At 37.0% G+C, this 13579-nt stretch overlaps 1 protein-coding gene across 1 annotated transcript in view; it reads right to left on the bottom strand.

The window, feature by feature from the left end:
• The window catches only part of LOC149282158 (nuclear factor 1 A-type-like), a 138160-nt gene extending 136453 nt beyond the window's left edge, over positions 1–1707 (bottom strand). Inside the window, exon 1 of the mRNA XM_089498611.1 lies at positions 1681–1707. Within this exon, the coding sequence (XP_089354737.1) occupies positions 1681–1707 (27 nt within the window). The remainder of the gene's footprint in view (positions 1–1680) is intronic.
• Positions 1708–13579: the final 11872 nt, after the last annotated feature.

Genomic DNA, 13579 nt, shown 5'->3' with positions numbered 1-13579 from the left:
CTAAGACAAATACAATTCTAAGAAGATGCATCGGGCAATAATACGTATTTTAACACAAACGGTTAAATCAAAAACTGCACCTAATAATCCTAATATTTAAGATTAGCATAAAAGCCCCTACAGTATTCTTCATAATCCGACAAGCCGTATAAAAGTCCCAAACGTGTCTTCTGCAATTTTTTTTTTTTATTAATTATTGCCTAACGGGAACACGATAATTTGCCGGATAACCACGTAACACAACATGTAAAGGCTAAACGTGGCTTAAAAGTGACTTCGCTGCATGCATTCGGTGCCTGGAAATGCAGCGAAATCTGAAATGCAAACAGCACAATAAGTACTGTATTCCGACACATGGATTGGGAAGGAAAGCACTCTCGTGATCTAGCCAAAAATGCTTCCATCTCGCCCCTGATCTATGGCCACTTACCACCCCCGCTTCCCCTTCAACACCCTGGTTGTCACCCCACAGCGCCCGCCGCAAAGACATAAAAAAACAAAACAAAGTACCACGGATCTGGAGCCACAAAGTGTGATATCAGCCTGGTAAAAAAAGTTGCACGAAGCAGTCATTCCCTGCGTGAGTGTCGGCGACCAGAGGGGGAGAGAGACAGCTCTGTACTGCCCTGAGAACAGAGAGACAGCAAGGACAGCCCCCCCTCCACACACACACACACAGATACACTCTACGCCAACAAACTACTGCTATATATTAAAAGGCACTGCTACACACTGCACAATAATCACCACAAAGGCACCGTCCACAACCCAACACACGCTGCACACTTAAGTGCGACACCCGTAACACAGCATGCACAAAGTACGACACACAGCGAACGACAGCAAGCACACAAACTGACTGTACAACACCCAAGTACACAACGGTCAGCAACACACAAAACGCAGCCGACTGAACACCTAGAACACACGCTGCTCAGCACCCACTCACTATACAGACAGAACTGCAAACAACTACACACACATGCACACTCACTATACAGCCAACACAGGCATTCACACTACAGCCAGCCACTGTCACAACTCAACTTGGCCTTAGCCAAGTTATGACACTCAATTAGGTGTCACTGCCAATGTCATTGTGTCTGGATATGTGTGCAGTATAGATCTCTAGGGGCGTGGAAGGGGTTAAACATCTGATCTGGCAAATAACAACAAACAGAACTAAATGTATCTACTTTGTAACAACAATGCAGCCAAGGAAGCGGCAACGTTCTTTAACCCCCTGGGTGCCAGAAGGGAGGAAGACAGGCACTGAGTGGCTTCAAGCCTAGCATGCCAATAAAGTCACAGCTGTATAGTTGTGTTGAGTATCTGCTCTGTATCTCAGCCCTGACACCCTCCAGAAACACAGCCACTGCCCCCACAAAAAATAACCAGTGACCCCAAGGCACAGGGAGAAAGCAGAAAGATGAACCCCCCCCACCACCACCACCAACCCCTGCACAGGGCAGGAAGACACAAAAATCCCTTTAAGAAAAAGCCTTAAAGATCTAATAGGAAGACGCCATTAGCCATGTGCCTTCCGCGGGTCTCAGAGCAAGAACAAGAATTCAGCCAAAGGAAACAAACTTACTTTTTTTCCCCCCTTCTTCTTCTTCTTAAAGCCACAGACCCCCCTTCCTGTGCCCCATTCAACCCCCCCCCCCCTCAGCTGCTTACCTGGGTCAGACAGAGCGGAGAGTACATGCCTGCTGGATGTGAGGGCAGAATTGTAGGGGGGGATTTTTTGGTGGTTTGGAGGTGTTTGGGGGGAAAAAAAGGGAAAAAGGGAGAGAGACAGAAAGAGAGAGGGAGAGAGAGAGAGGGAAAAAAAACTGTCAAGCTGGCTTCTGGCTTTTACATTTCCAACTCTGCAAAGTGCAGCCAGCGCTGTGCGGCTCCATGAGCTGAACTTTAGCCCCGCCCAGTTCCCCCCCCACACTGCGCAATGCACTGGGGGGGTCCCGTGTGCGCTCCGGGGGCTCTCCTACAGCGCTCCGCAGCCAGCCAGCCAGCCACCCCGAGCTCTGCCCCGGCTATAGGCACGAATAACTTTCCAGATCCCTGCAAAGGGGCTCTCACCATCCAACCCACTGCCCCCCCCACTCCTCCTCCTCCCTCTCACCCACCCTGTCCCTGCCCTCCTCTTCTTCCAGCCTAATCATGCAAAAAGGACTGATCAATACAGGAAAAAGCCCGTATTACTCACAATATATATATATATTGTGTGTGTATGTATATATGGGGAGAGGGGAGGATCAGGGGGCAAGAGGACTGTGTGGGGGACATGGGGGATTTTATCTATGGAGAAGAGGGAGCTTTAACCAACTCTGTGCCAGGATGGGAATGTCTCTGGGGTTGCAAGGGTTAAAAAGGCATAAGTGTGCAAACTGTTATAGACACAAAGCACACGCATACACATTCAGACACACACTCCTATCCACAGGTCTGGCAAAAGTAATATTAATAATAATAATATTATGTATTTTTGTTTATTTTTGCAATGTACAGAAATGCTATTATTATTATTATTTTAACAAGGAAATTACTTCGCCAGTCACTGACCATGTAATATTTTGCAACACCCTGGTGTTAGTTGGGACACGAATGCCTGTCCCTAGGGTGCAGAATTTTTGGTGCATTGCCTCTGATATTAAGGGCGGTAATGCTCAAAGTGGCTTCTGGCTCACAAAGGGTGTCTGTCACCTAGTAATGGTATCCCAAAATACCCCTGAGTGTCAGAGCTAAGAGATAAGGAGCAGCTGTTATCACATCCCTCATTGGATTCATGCGCAGGCCATTAGCTTTCTCAAAATATTTAATTAAATATCCTGATAAACACCTCAAAAGTTCCCAAACAAATTACATTTGTAAGGTTCTAAAAAAAATAAAATAATAATGTATCAGCAGGGCCCAGAGTATCATCGTTATACCCCCCCTTATCAATAATAATAAAATAAATATTTAAGATGTGCCCCTTGGGTAATTCACACTAATAATTAAAAAAAATATTTTTTTTTCCTCACATTTAAAAAATATACCGGTATTTTTGTTAAAAAAAAAAAAGTTAGTTACAACGGGTAAAATACAAAAAAAAATCATTCACCCAGCTGGGGGATTGCAAACCAGACACAGAGTCAGAAATAAAGCTGCATCTTTTTAAAATGTGCAATAAAATATTCAGTGCGAACATTTTGAGTTGATTAAGAGAGTTTTTTGCTTTGTTTGTAAACGTAACATATGGCTATAACCATCCACAAAAAAACAGAAGTATCTGTAAGTAACGTGTATATGACTTTGTACATCACTGCGGAATATAATGGCGCTATATAAATATATATACATTATATATATATTAACCCCAGTTTAACTTTAGCCCCCCTTGTTTCCAAGACACTGTTTTTGGCTTCAATTGTGTCTTTTGTCCAAACCACAGAAAAAAATATCAAATAAATCACGGCCTGAAATATACAAAAGCCCAACATCACCCATCCAACAGCACAAACTATACCCATAATATATTTATACCATTGTACAGCGCTGCAGAATATGATGGCGCTATATAAATCAATCCATAACAGTAATATATTACACGAACATGGATTTCCAGATCACATGCGCTTAATGGAGTCCAGATATAGAACTAGAGGTACATTATTATTTATTGATTTATATGGCACCATCATATACTGCAGCGCTGTACAATGAAATATAAATACACTTGTATTACATCTCAATAATTTAAGGGCAGTAATTATTTATATGCAATTATTTACTTTTTATATATACCCTCGGGCTTGTATAAAAGAAAATAACCGTGATAATATACCTCCCTCCATATATATATATATATATACTGTATATATATATATATATATATATATATATATATATATACTGTATATATACTGTATATATCCATATATACCAGAGGTGATTATTAGCCCAGACTTGCTTTCCCGGGTATACTCGTAATTACCTATAGGGGTAAATGTACTAATTTGCTGAGGATTTAGCCCAGACCAGTATGAATTGGGGCAGAATGGTATAGATCAGACAGATCCTGTACAAGGACTTGGGGGTAGTTTGTTACCCCCGAGACGGGTAGTTTCAGCCAATAAAGAAAAGAGGGGGGGGGGTGACTTGTAACAATGATGGGACTACAGGGGAAAATCACAATGTAAGCACTAGGTAGTGCAGCAAGGGATAGCACCTACAGCGACCTGTGGCTGGCTGAGAGTGTTGAGCGTTCGAGTCCTGGTGCATCTGGATGGGTCTCGGTTGCCCAGCCCGGGTTGTAGGGTTACATAAAAGTTAAAAGAAAACAAATTGCCTGGTGGGAATGGAGGAAGAACAGAGAGAGAGAGAGGACTGATCAATCCCCATCTACAAAGAGTAGCATTTTATTGAGCTGTTAAAGTGGAAATACAAAGTTATATCAGCCAGGAGTCATGTGGAGGTTTCGCCTTGAATGCCCGGTGGAAATGTCTCCTTCCCAGGCTGTGTTATACATACTGCCCCTGGCATCCTGCCCAGACCTGCATTTACTCTCCACCATATGCACAAAACTTCCTCTGGAATGCACAAGTATATCACATCACACTCCTGACCCCTATATATATATATATATATATATATATATATATATATATATATATATATATATATATATATATATATATATATATATATATATATATATATATATATATATATATATATATATGTATATATAATTTACTTATTTGTTTTTTTTACCTTTATACCCAACAAACCACATCAAGGGGGTCTCTTGGCCCCCCATGGAACAGGTAGACTACATCAAATTTCATTATTGTGTGTTATTATTAAATAAAAATGTCAGCAACAACACAACTATGGAAATGTAATAATATAATGTAAGAGAATATACCAAAAGTAAAGAATGGTAAAAAAAAAAATATACAAGCAGGAATCTTCATGAAATGCATCACATCGCGCGTGACATGCGGACTCCCTTATGGACGAATATAAAGGCAAAGTAAAGGTATTTCCCTCAAATTTCATATGGGTCTTGTATAAAGTATTGCCAAGCAAGGGTTAATTAAAAGCCTTGCTCTGCAGGGATACAAAGTAATTTATAACACACTATAATATTAATATGTATTATTATTATTATTATTGTTTTTCTGCGTAAATATAAACTGGAGAAAACACTATAGCAAAAATGATGATTATTGGACATGAAGATCCTGGGCTGCCCCCTAATTGGGGTAGTTTCTGCCCCTCTTTGGGGCTATAACTAATGTAAAGATCCCTGACACTCCCTCCTGATAATATGGATAAAATATATTACATACATAAGCTGGGTATCTATACAAAGCGATTCTGGTGCAAAGTAATGAAAGTGAACCAATCAGCAGGAACATTCCACTGGTTGCTATGGTGACTGCATCACTTTGCCCCGGAATTCCAGAATTCTATTACACTGTGGAAATAGCCCCACAGGCCGCCTGTCCCTGCATGTAACATAAATCCTAAACAATTAAGATTATTATACAATAACAATAAACACTGGATACAATGTAGCACATACATACACACACACACACACACACCAACTTTAGTACTATCCAGGGGCAAAGTTCTAAATGTGAAGCTATCACCATGGAAACTTGTGGAATGTTTCTGTTTATTCCTCCCCATTTAGCACTCCCCCCCCCCAAAAAAACCCTCCACTTTCTATAACAAAAACTTATCACAAACTCCAAACAGAACACAAATCTGCTTCAGATTCCACTTAAACTAGAACTTTTTAGGCAAATCTGTTACCCCATGCAGAGAACAAGGACACTGCCCCATAACCCCTCCCCACCCCCACTGCCACACAATCCTGGCATGCCTCAGAATCCACCCCCCACACCATCTGATTGGATAAGAGCCTCATCCATCACAGGCTCCCTGTGTCCTGATTGGCTAAAACCCTGCTCTGCTTAGACATTTCCTTTGTGTGCAGAGAGGAGGAGGTGGAGGAGGAGGAGTGCAGCTTTGTACAGAGAGACCCAACTTATTTATTTTTTTACTTTTTTTTCCCTCCCCAAGGCTTGGTTCCAGCAAAAATCTGCTGAGATCAGCATTATTATTTTTTTTTCTTTCTCTCTCTCTCTCTCTCTCTCTCTTTTTTCCTCCAGATTCACTGGAAAGAAAGGAAACCCTCCCTTATCTTGCAGCAGCACAGGTTAACCCTTATTGCACCAAAGGGGGTGGTTAGCAGAGCAGAGCCACCCTTCCCATGACAAACACATTGCATTAGGATTTTATTCCCCTAAACACAGCAAAAGTCTTAAAGACACAATGAGCGCCCCCCACACACACCCTCCCCTCCAGCCCCAGACACACAGCCCATGCCTGCACACGTACTTAATGCAAAGATAAGACTGAGAGCCAACACATACCATAGTCATGCATGTGGGGCACAGAACATGGGGGGCTTTAGGCTGCCAGCTCGGATCGCTTCACTGCTTTCCACCCTTAAAGAAAGTGGGGATCGCTGCGCCCCGGGGAGGCAGAGAGGCTGGAGCGCAGCTTCCTGGGGGTTATTAAGGCTGGGAAGGGCTGGCAGGCTGGCAGTGCCTTCCTCTCTGGGGTGATATATAGATGTGTATATATATATATATATATATATAGGGTGGGATCTATAGGTCTGGGCAGAGGGATCCGGCCTGGGTTCGGTTCGCAAGTCCCGTGAGCTCCAGGACACTTTGCATTAGTTGCGATCTCTTCTCGTCCGGGTGTATTTCCGCAATCGCTGCGATTTGCATGGTTTGCACGCAGCGCGAGGCGGCGGCACGGGGCAGCGGCTCGGCCAATGGGAGCCCGGGGATGGCAGCTCCGGCCGGGGCAGGCAGGCAGGCAGGCAGTGCCACCGGCAGGACGGCCACCGGGCTCTGCGGCAGCGCCGGGGGAGGGGAGCCTCTCTGCTGACTTTTTACTTAGGTTACCATATTATTATTCTTTTTTGCTATTGTTATTTTATTATTATTATTTATTTTATTATATTTTTATTTATATTTTTTTATATCATTACTATTATTATGGTGATCATTCATTTTGTTATGTGATTTAATAATAGTAAAATGTATTATTATTATTATCTTTTATTTATAAAGTGCCAACAATTTACGCAGCGCTTATCAGTAATACTACTATTATTAACATTAATTATAGTAATAATAAAATAAATAATAATAAATTAATGACAATAATAAATAAGTAAAACAATAACATTGATAATAATGTTAGCATGATTTATTATTATTCCTTTTATTATAATTTTTTTTACATGTTCTTATTTTCAATGACACAATTATTAACCCACTAATAACCAGAAAAAGGGCAACAGACGCATTTTTACAGGTGACAAAAATCAGAGGTTATCTATATTGGTAGGGCAACATGTGGTACAGCGCTGCGGAATATGATTGCGCAATATAAATCAATTAATAATAGTAGTCAATATTATTCAATGCAATGGAAACCTTGTAGAATTAAGTGCAATTTCCTAAATGCAGCACTATTCATTGCCAGGACCTGTGAAGATCCTACTGTGACCGGAATAAAAACATAAGATTTTAGTGACATATATGAAGTCCTCATGTTGGAAGAGTTTTGAATTATTGTATGTGAGTTGTTACATGTGCCGGCTTTAGGTTGGGTTGGTACACATGTTTTATAATCCTGACTTCTTATAGTGATTTTACATGTAATTTATAGAATTATTATCTGTTATTAAACTTTGTTTTGAAGAGTAAATGTATTCAAGTGCGCCGTACAGGGTAAAGTTCATGTGAACTAATTTACTGGTTTTTTTTCTAATTCTCTTTTTGTGCCACAAACCTAAGAAAAATTACATACAGGCCAGATAATGTCAGATCAGCATTTCTTGGAGTTAGTCTATGTCACCAGTTCCCTATTTACACACAAACCAGTTACTGGAACACTATATATATATATATATATATATATATATAGTTATTCTCCAGGTCCATGTGAGGCCTATCTGGATACCAAACACTTAATTGGACATAATTATTTCTATTTATTATTTTTTTATTTTATTATTTATTTTATGTTATAAATCAGTGGAGATTTTCTCCCTGAGAAAGTTTATAAAAAATTAGCACCTTGTCACTTACCGCTGGCACCTAGAGAGTTAAAAGTCCTCATCCATTTTTGATCACGTTTAGGTAACATATTATTTTAGGTAAATGCCTATCGCCCTCAACAAAAAATAGGCCTCCTTTTTACTACTGTCACAGTCCTTGTTACTGAAGGTGCTTTACTAAACCCTTTGATTGCCAGAGACCAATAACACTATTGGAACCGCTGTTCACAACTCTTGACACTTAAAGGGTTAAATCTGATTTCCTAGCATTTCAATCACACTTTGGCTGTAATGCACTACTATGTTTACAAAAAGTAAATTTTTTTAGGCCCACTTAGACTGTTAGATACTTAATGTCACTTTGTCCTTCCAAGTGTAATTATTGAATGTTGCAAATTCTGCTGTTACCCCCCCCCCCCCCAAATCCCACAAAGATCAAATAAGACACATTGTAACTTTGGCTTGCACTCATTTTATTGAAAATATGCTGAACATGATGGGAAAATAATAGTTTATTGGTTTAATGGTTAATTTTTACTGTATATATATATTGAATTAGACCCTGCACCCCCCATATAGTAATTTATATAGCCACTCATATTCTGAACACCCTGCAGAATAACCCCCCATCATGGTGTGATTTAGGAGCACTGAGTACAGAAATCAAACATATTTCTAATTAGTCTGACCTACAGAGTTTACAATCCATTCAATATACCATCACTGTGTCCGTTTATTCAGCCTTTGCACACTATAGCTCAAAAAGAGTTAAATCCCTTTGGTGTTATATAAAACTTTTTTTCAGCCACACATCATGGTGAAAACGTTCTACTTTTCATAATTCTCATAATTACATACTGCTTCAAAATAGTATTAACCCCTAAAATACCCATAAGCAATTACGTATGTATAACCTTGGCTAGAGTACTTGTAAAGCTTGTAAACATGTCATATATTAGTTTTTCTTTAAGACATCTTGTCATTTAGAGCTTTCAATGTAAATTTGTAATTATTTTAATAAATAATTATAATAAAGTTAACCTCACTTTGATATGATATAATAAAGTGAACCTCACTTTTGATCATTCCTAGAAAGTATTGATTTACCAATGCTCCAAAATAAACTTTCCTTCTGCACATATAAGTCTTACAAAAATGTAAAAAAAATAAAATAAAAAAATAATTATTCCACCAATAACTAGCCCTGCAGGTAAGGTCATTGGAAATATTTAATATATGTGATATTAGGGCATATTAATACGATTTAAATAAAAATCCAATTGCAATTGTGCCCTTTAATGTAGCACAATGTAAAACAAACAAAAAAAATGAAGGTAATATTTATATTTCATTAAATATTAAAAAATGTTTATATTTGTTCTGGATATCAATCTGGATTGTAATATTTCAAAGTCCAAAGACTTTTAAATGACTCATTGATTTTATGCATGTGTCTACTAGTATGTCTGCATCCAATCAATAACAGCTTAAGACACAAGTGACTTCTTGAATCATCAATATGTCACCATAATTATTGGATTAATCTTTCCTATTAAAACAATTTAGCATATCGACTTCAATTAAGTCAAGTGGTTAAGAAAAATAAATCAATCTAAAATTTGTAAATTGATATAGGCATCATACGCCTTCCTGCCCAATTTCCAGCACCCCTGTGGATCTATGAATATTTAATATTATTGCTCACCTTGCAGATACTTTTACAAAAAAGAAAAATATTCTATATTCTCAGGGTTTTTTTAAAACCATTCCAAAATTGGACAAAATCTAAAGAAAAAACAGAGAAGCTGATGTTTCTTCCCCCTGCTGGAAGTCAAAGGGAAAATGAACAGATACATATTGCAGCTTGCTAAAGTCTCTTGGCCTGAAGCTGTAAATGCACAAAAATAAAAGGAAGGAAAAGAAGAATTGGGATCCCTCAAGATCAGAATCCAGAGGTCCAGGGGTAGATGCACCTCTGTGGTTTAGATGCCTGGGGCAGGATGAATCCCTGGTGGCTGATCCAAGGCTGGATTACCCCTGCTGTTGCTGTCTTCAGCTGGAGTCCAGAGCCTCTGAAGATATAAGAGCTTGGTGCCTGCACCTTAAATCAGGTCCTGCTTCCCAGTGCTCCCAGTTCAGCGTGTCCATAGCTGGATCAGACAGGCTAAAGGCTCTGCAGTGAGTCACTGGTGGACAGGGGAGGAGGGGGGGGGGCAGACAGGCAGATCCAAGAGCAGATAGTGACTGCTTCCAAGGGCAGAAAGACTGCAATATCCACACACTGCAGTCATCTGCCCCAGGAATGCACTGGAGCCTCCACCCCCTGCTGGACGCCTAGAGCTGGGAGGCTGGGAGCCCTCCATTCCCTTCTCAGGAAGGAAAGACTTCAAGGAAATTCAGCACTAGGAGAACCATGCACTGGGATTTTAAGCAACCAAAATTTTTTAAAAAAAATCCTGTTTTTTTTTTTACATTTGAATTTATAATAATTTTTTTGAAACTGCAAAATAAATAATTTCAAACTGCATTTTTTTTAAAAAAAAATAGTTTTCAGTGTTTGGAAGATACATGCAGATCAGTTTGATGAAATGCTACTTATCATATAAAAATACATTAGGTATCTTTCCAGAGAAAAAAAGATAATTGAAGCCATTCCTATCTAAAATGACCGTGGGTCTCATGAACATTCTGGGAATTTTAGTGAATAATGTCTCTGTGTAAACAGTGACAATGAATACAGCTAAACAACTGTCTCCATTTTGTGTTTTTAAAACTATTTTAAAAGTATTTTTATTAACCACAATTATATTGTAATGTTATATTTTTAAATGCTCTGTGCTATAAAAAAAGGACTGACCTGAGTGAAGATTGCAAAGTACATTTTGTATCCAAATTATATATACATACATATTAAACATTATTTATTTCCAGGTAGCATATGTTTTTTTTATTCTAGCACTGATCATTTTTCTCTTTATTTTATTTATTTTTACATAGAAATGTATATATATATATATATATATATATATATATATATATATATATATATATAATCTTAAAGAAGTATTGCAGGGTGAGGCATACAAATATTAGGTTGTCAGAATCCAGTGCATCACTCACTCCTAAGCATTGAAAGGGTTAAGGTAACCTGCCCACAACAGCCACACGTGGCTTCTCTTGTGCTGTGGTTGACACTTGATGACTCAGACATAATAAGGCTGTAAAGTCAAGCTGTGGGTGATATTTTTGTGACACTTCCCTAAGTCACTTAAATACCCTTATTAACTGCTGTTTTGTGTCATGCCAGGATGACTTCATTTAATATATAAAAATTCATAGCTGGGGGTAGAGCAGAGTTATTTGCTTCTAAGGGATAAATATATTTGTCTTAAAGGACATCATAAAAAAAATCTATGAAATATCGCACAAATTTTGTCTTTTTGTACTTTTGATTTTGGAAGATTTAGAAATATATATATACATTGATTATTCATTGGAAACATTTTTTTTTAGTTTCAAGTATTTTTTTTTGGGCGGGGGGGAGCAGGCAAACTTTAGAGATTGATTCTTGTCCTGTATAGAACTACATATTGATATTAACGCGTTAACCCTTTTGGTGCCAGAAGAGGTGATATCAATGAGTTATCCACAACTCTGGAACCGAAATGGTTAACACGAGGTATGTTTTTTTTTTGTGTTGTGTAACTTAGAATAATGTGTATCAGATTTATGGTTTTTTAAAAAATATATATAATTTACACTAATACATTTGGAAACTAATGTATTATTTTGTATTTTATTGATATAATGATTATTGAAAACAGTAATTAAGGAGATAATAAGACATTTACATTTCCCTTATTATTTGTTTGTAATTCAACTTTTTCCTAAGGAGAATTTGTATTTGTTTTTACATATTGTATTATTTATTTAAATACATTTTTTTAAAAAAAATACAATTAATGAAATCTCTTTATTAGATGTGTGAAAAAGTTTTGACATTATATAGTTTGTATCACATCTAAATCACATCAAGTTGTAGAGAGGACGAATCACCTCAAAATTCAAAATAATAACTATTTAAACAACATTCCCAAGTGTAAAGTGTTTACATTTTAATGTGATGTTAAAATGTTCTTAATAATGAAATTGAGAGACAATAACATCAAGGCACATTTTCTGCACAATACTCAAATTTACTGGAAAAATAGTTATTTTTTTTCCCTTGCAAATGGCAATAGGCTGTTTATTCATAATTTTTTTTATTTATTTTTCAAAAAATATTTTTATGCAACCAATGCATTTATAAAAGAAGGTTAGATCAGCAAAAAAAAGTGCCATATTAATTAGATTACATAATATTCATGGTCTCCCTTACAATTTGGTTTTTATTTGGTGGTGGTGGAATGGTGACCTGATGTCGGGAAGAGAGTCCCTAATCTTCCATTCAGTTATTAGGAACAAAAATACCTGTGGATTCAACACCAATAATTTTATTTAAAAAATATAGGAGCAATGTCTTCAGTGGCAAATGGCCATGATTTTTTTACTATTTTTTTAAAAAAATTTAGTCTCAGACACAGAACAATAATAATGGTGCAATATTTTACAAAGTAGCATCCATACCAAGAGCCTCAATTTTAACAAACAAATACCAGTAATTTTATAAATACTGTTAATTTTCCTTAAATTTCTCATGCAGTCAGAATATTTAATATTCAGTTAAATAATTCCATCTATTGGATCTATCGATTTGGACATTTAAATAACAATCATCCAGTCTTGGTGCTGTGATAGCTGGGGAATAATTCCTAATACATAAATATTATATAAAAATTCAGTGGAAAATAATTATTGTAAAAAAAAATATTAGAGCCAGTTTTAGAAGGAATTTAGAAATAATTTTTAGAAATTAGCTGTTTTAACATGAGATTTTAAGTAAATTCACTATAAGCACATTTTCAGTTGTTTATTTTAATATTATTGTTTTTTTTTAATACTATACTAGTATTTTTATATTCACCAAAGGTATGACACAAACCCGAGTTATAGAGTGATAAAATAATAATAAACACAATATATAATTTGCAAAGCACACATAACAGTATAGTTTAAAAAATAAAATTAACCCAAAACGATAAATCTTGCATTTTATGAGCTTGGTTACCTCTGACAATTTGTCTATAATAATAACACTTTTATTTAACCCCATGAATGCCAGTTTGCAACTTGCCCTCTGACAGATGAGGTCCCTTTTATGTGTGGGAAGTGGGCTTTAATGAAAATATATAATATTTAACTATTTAAAGCACATTTTGAAAATATCTATTCTGAACTAAGCATGTGAATATATATATTTGATTTTTTTAGTCTCACAAAAATATAGTCATTATTATAGATGTATAGTTGTAGTTCATAATAATGTAGTTTTTGACA

This window comes from Sceloporus occidentalis, unplaced genomic scaffold (genome assembly GCF_023333645.1).
Source record: "Sceloporus occidentalis isolate IW3139 unplaced genomic scaffold, rSceOcc1.0.p SCAF_122, whole genome shotgun sequence".
Classification (NCBI taxonomy): Eukaryota; Metazoa; Chordata; class Lepidosauria; order Squamata; family Phrynosomatidae; genus Sceloporus; species Sceloporus occidentalis.
This window is presented reverse-complemented; position numbering and strand designations above follow the sequence as displayed.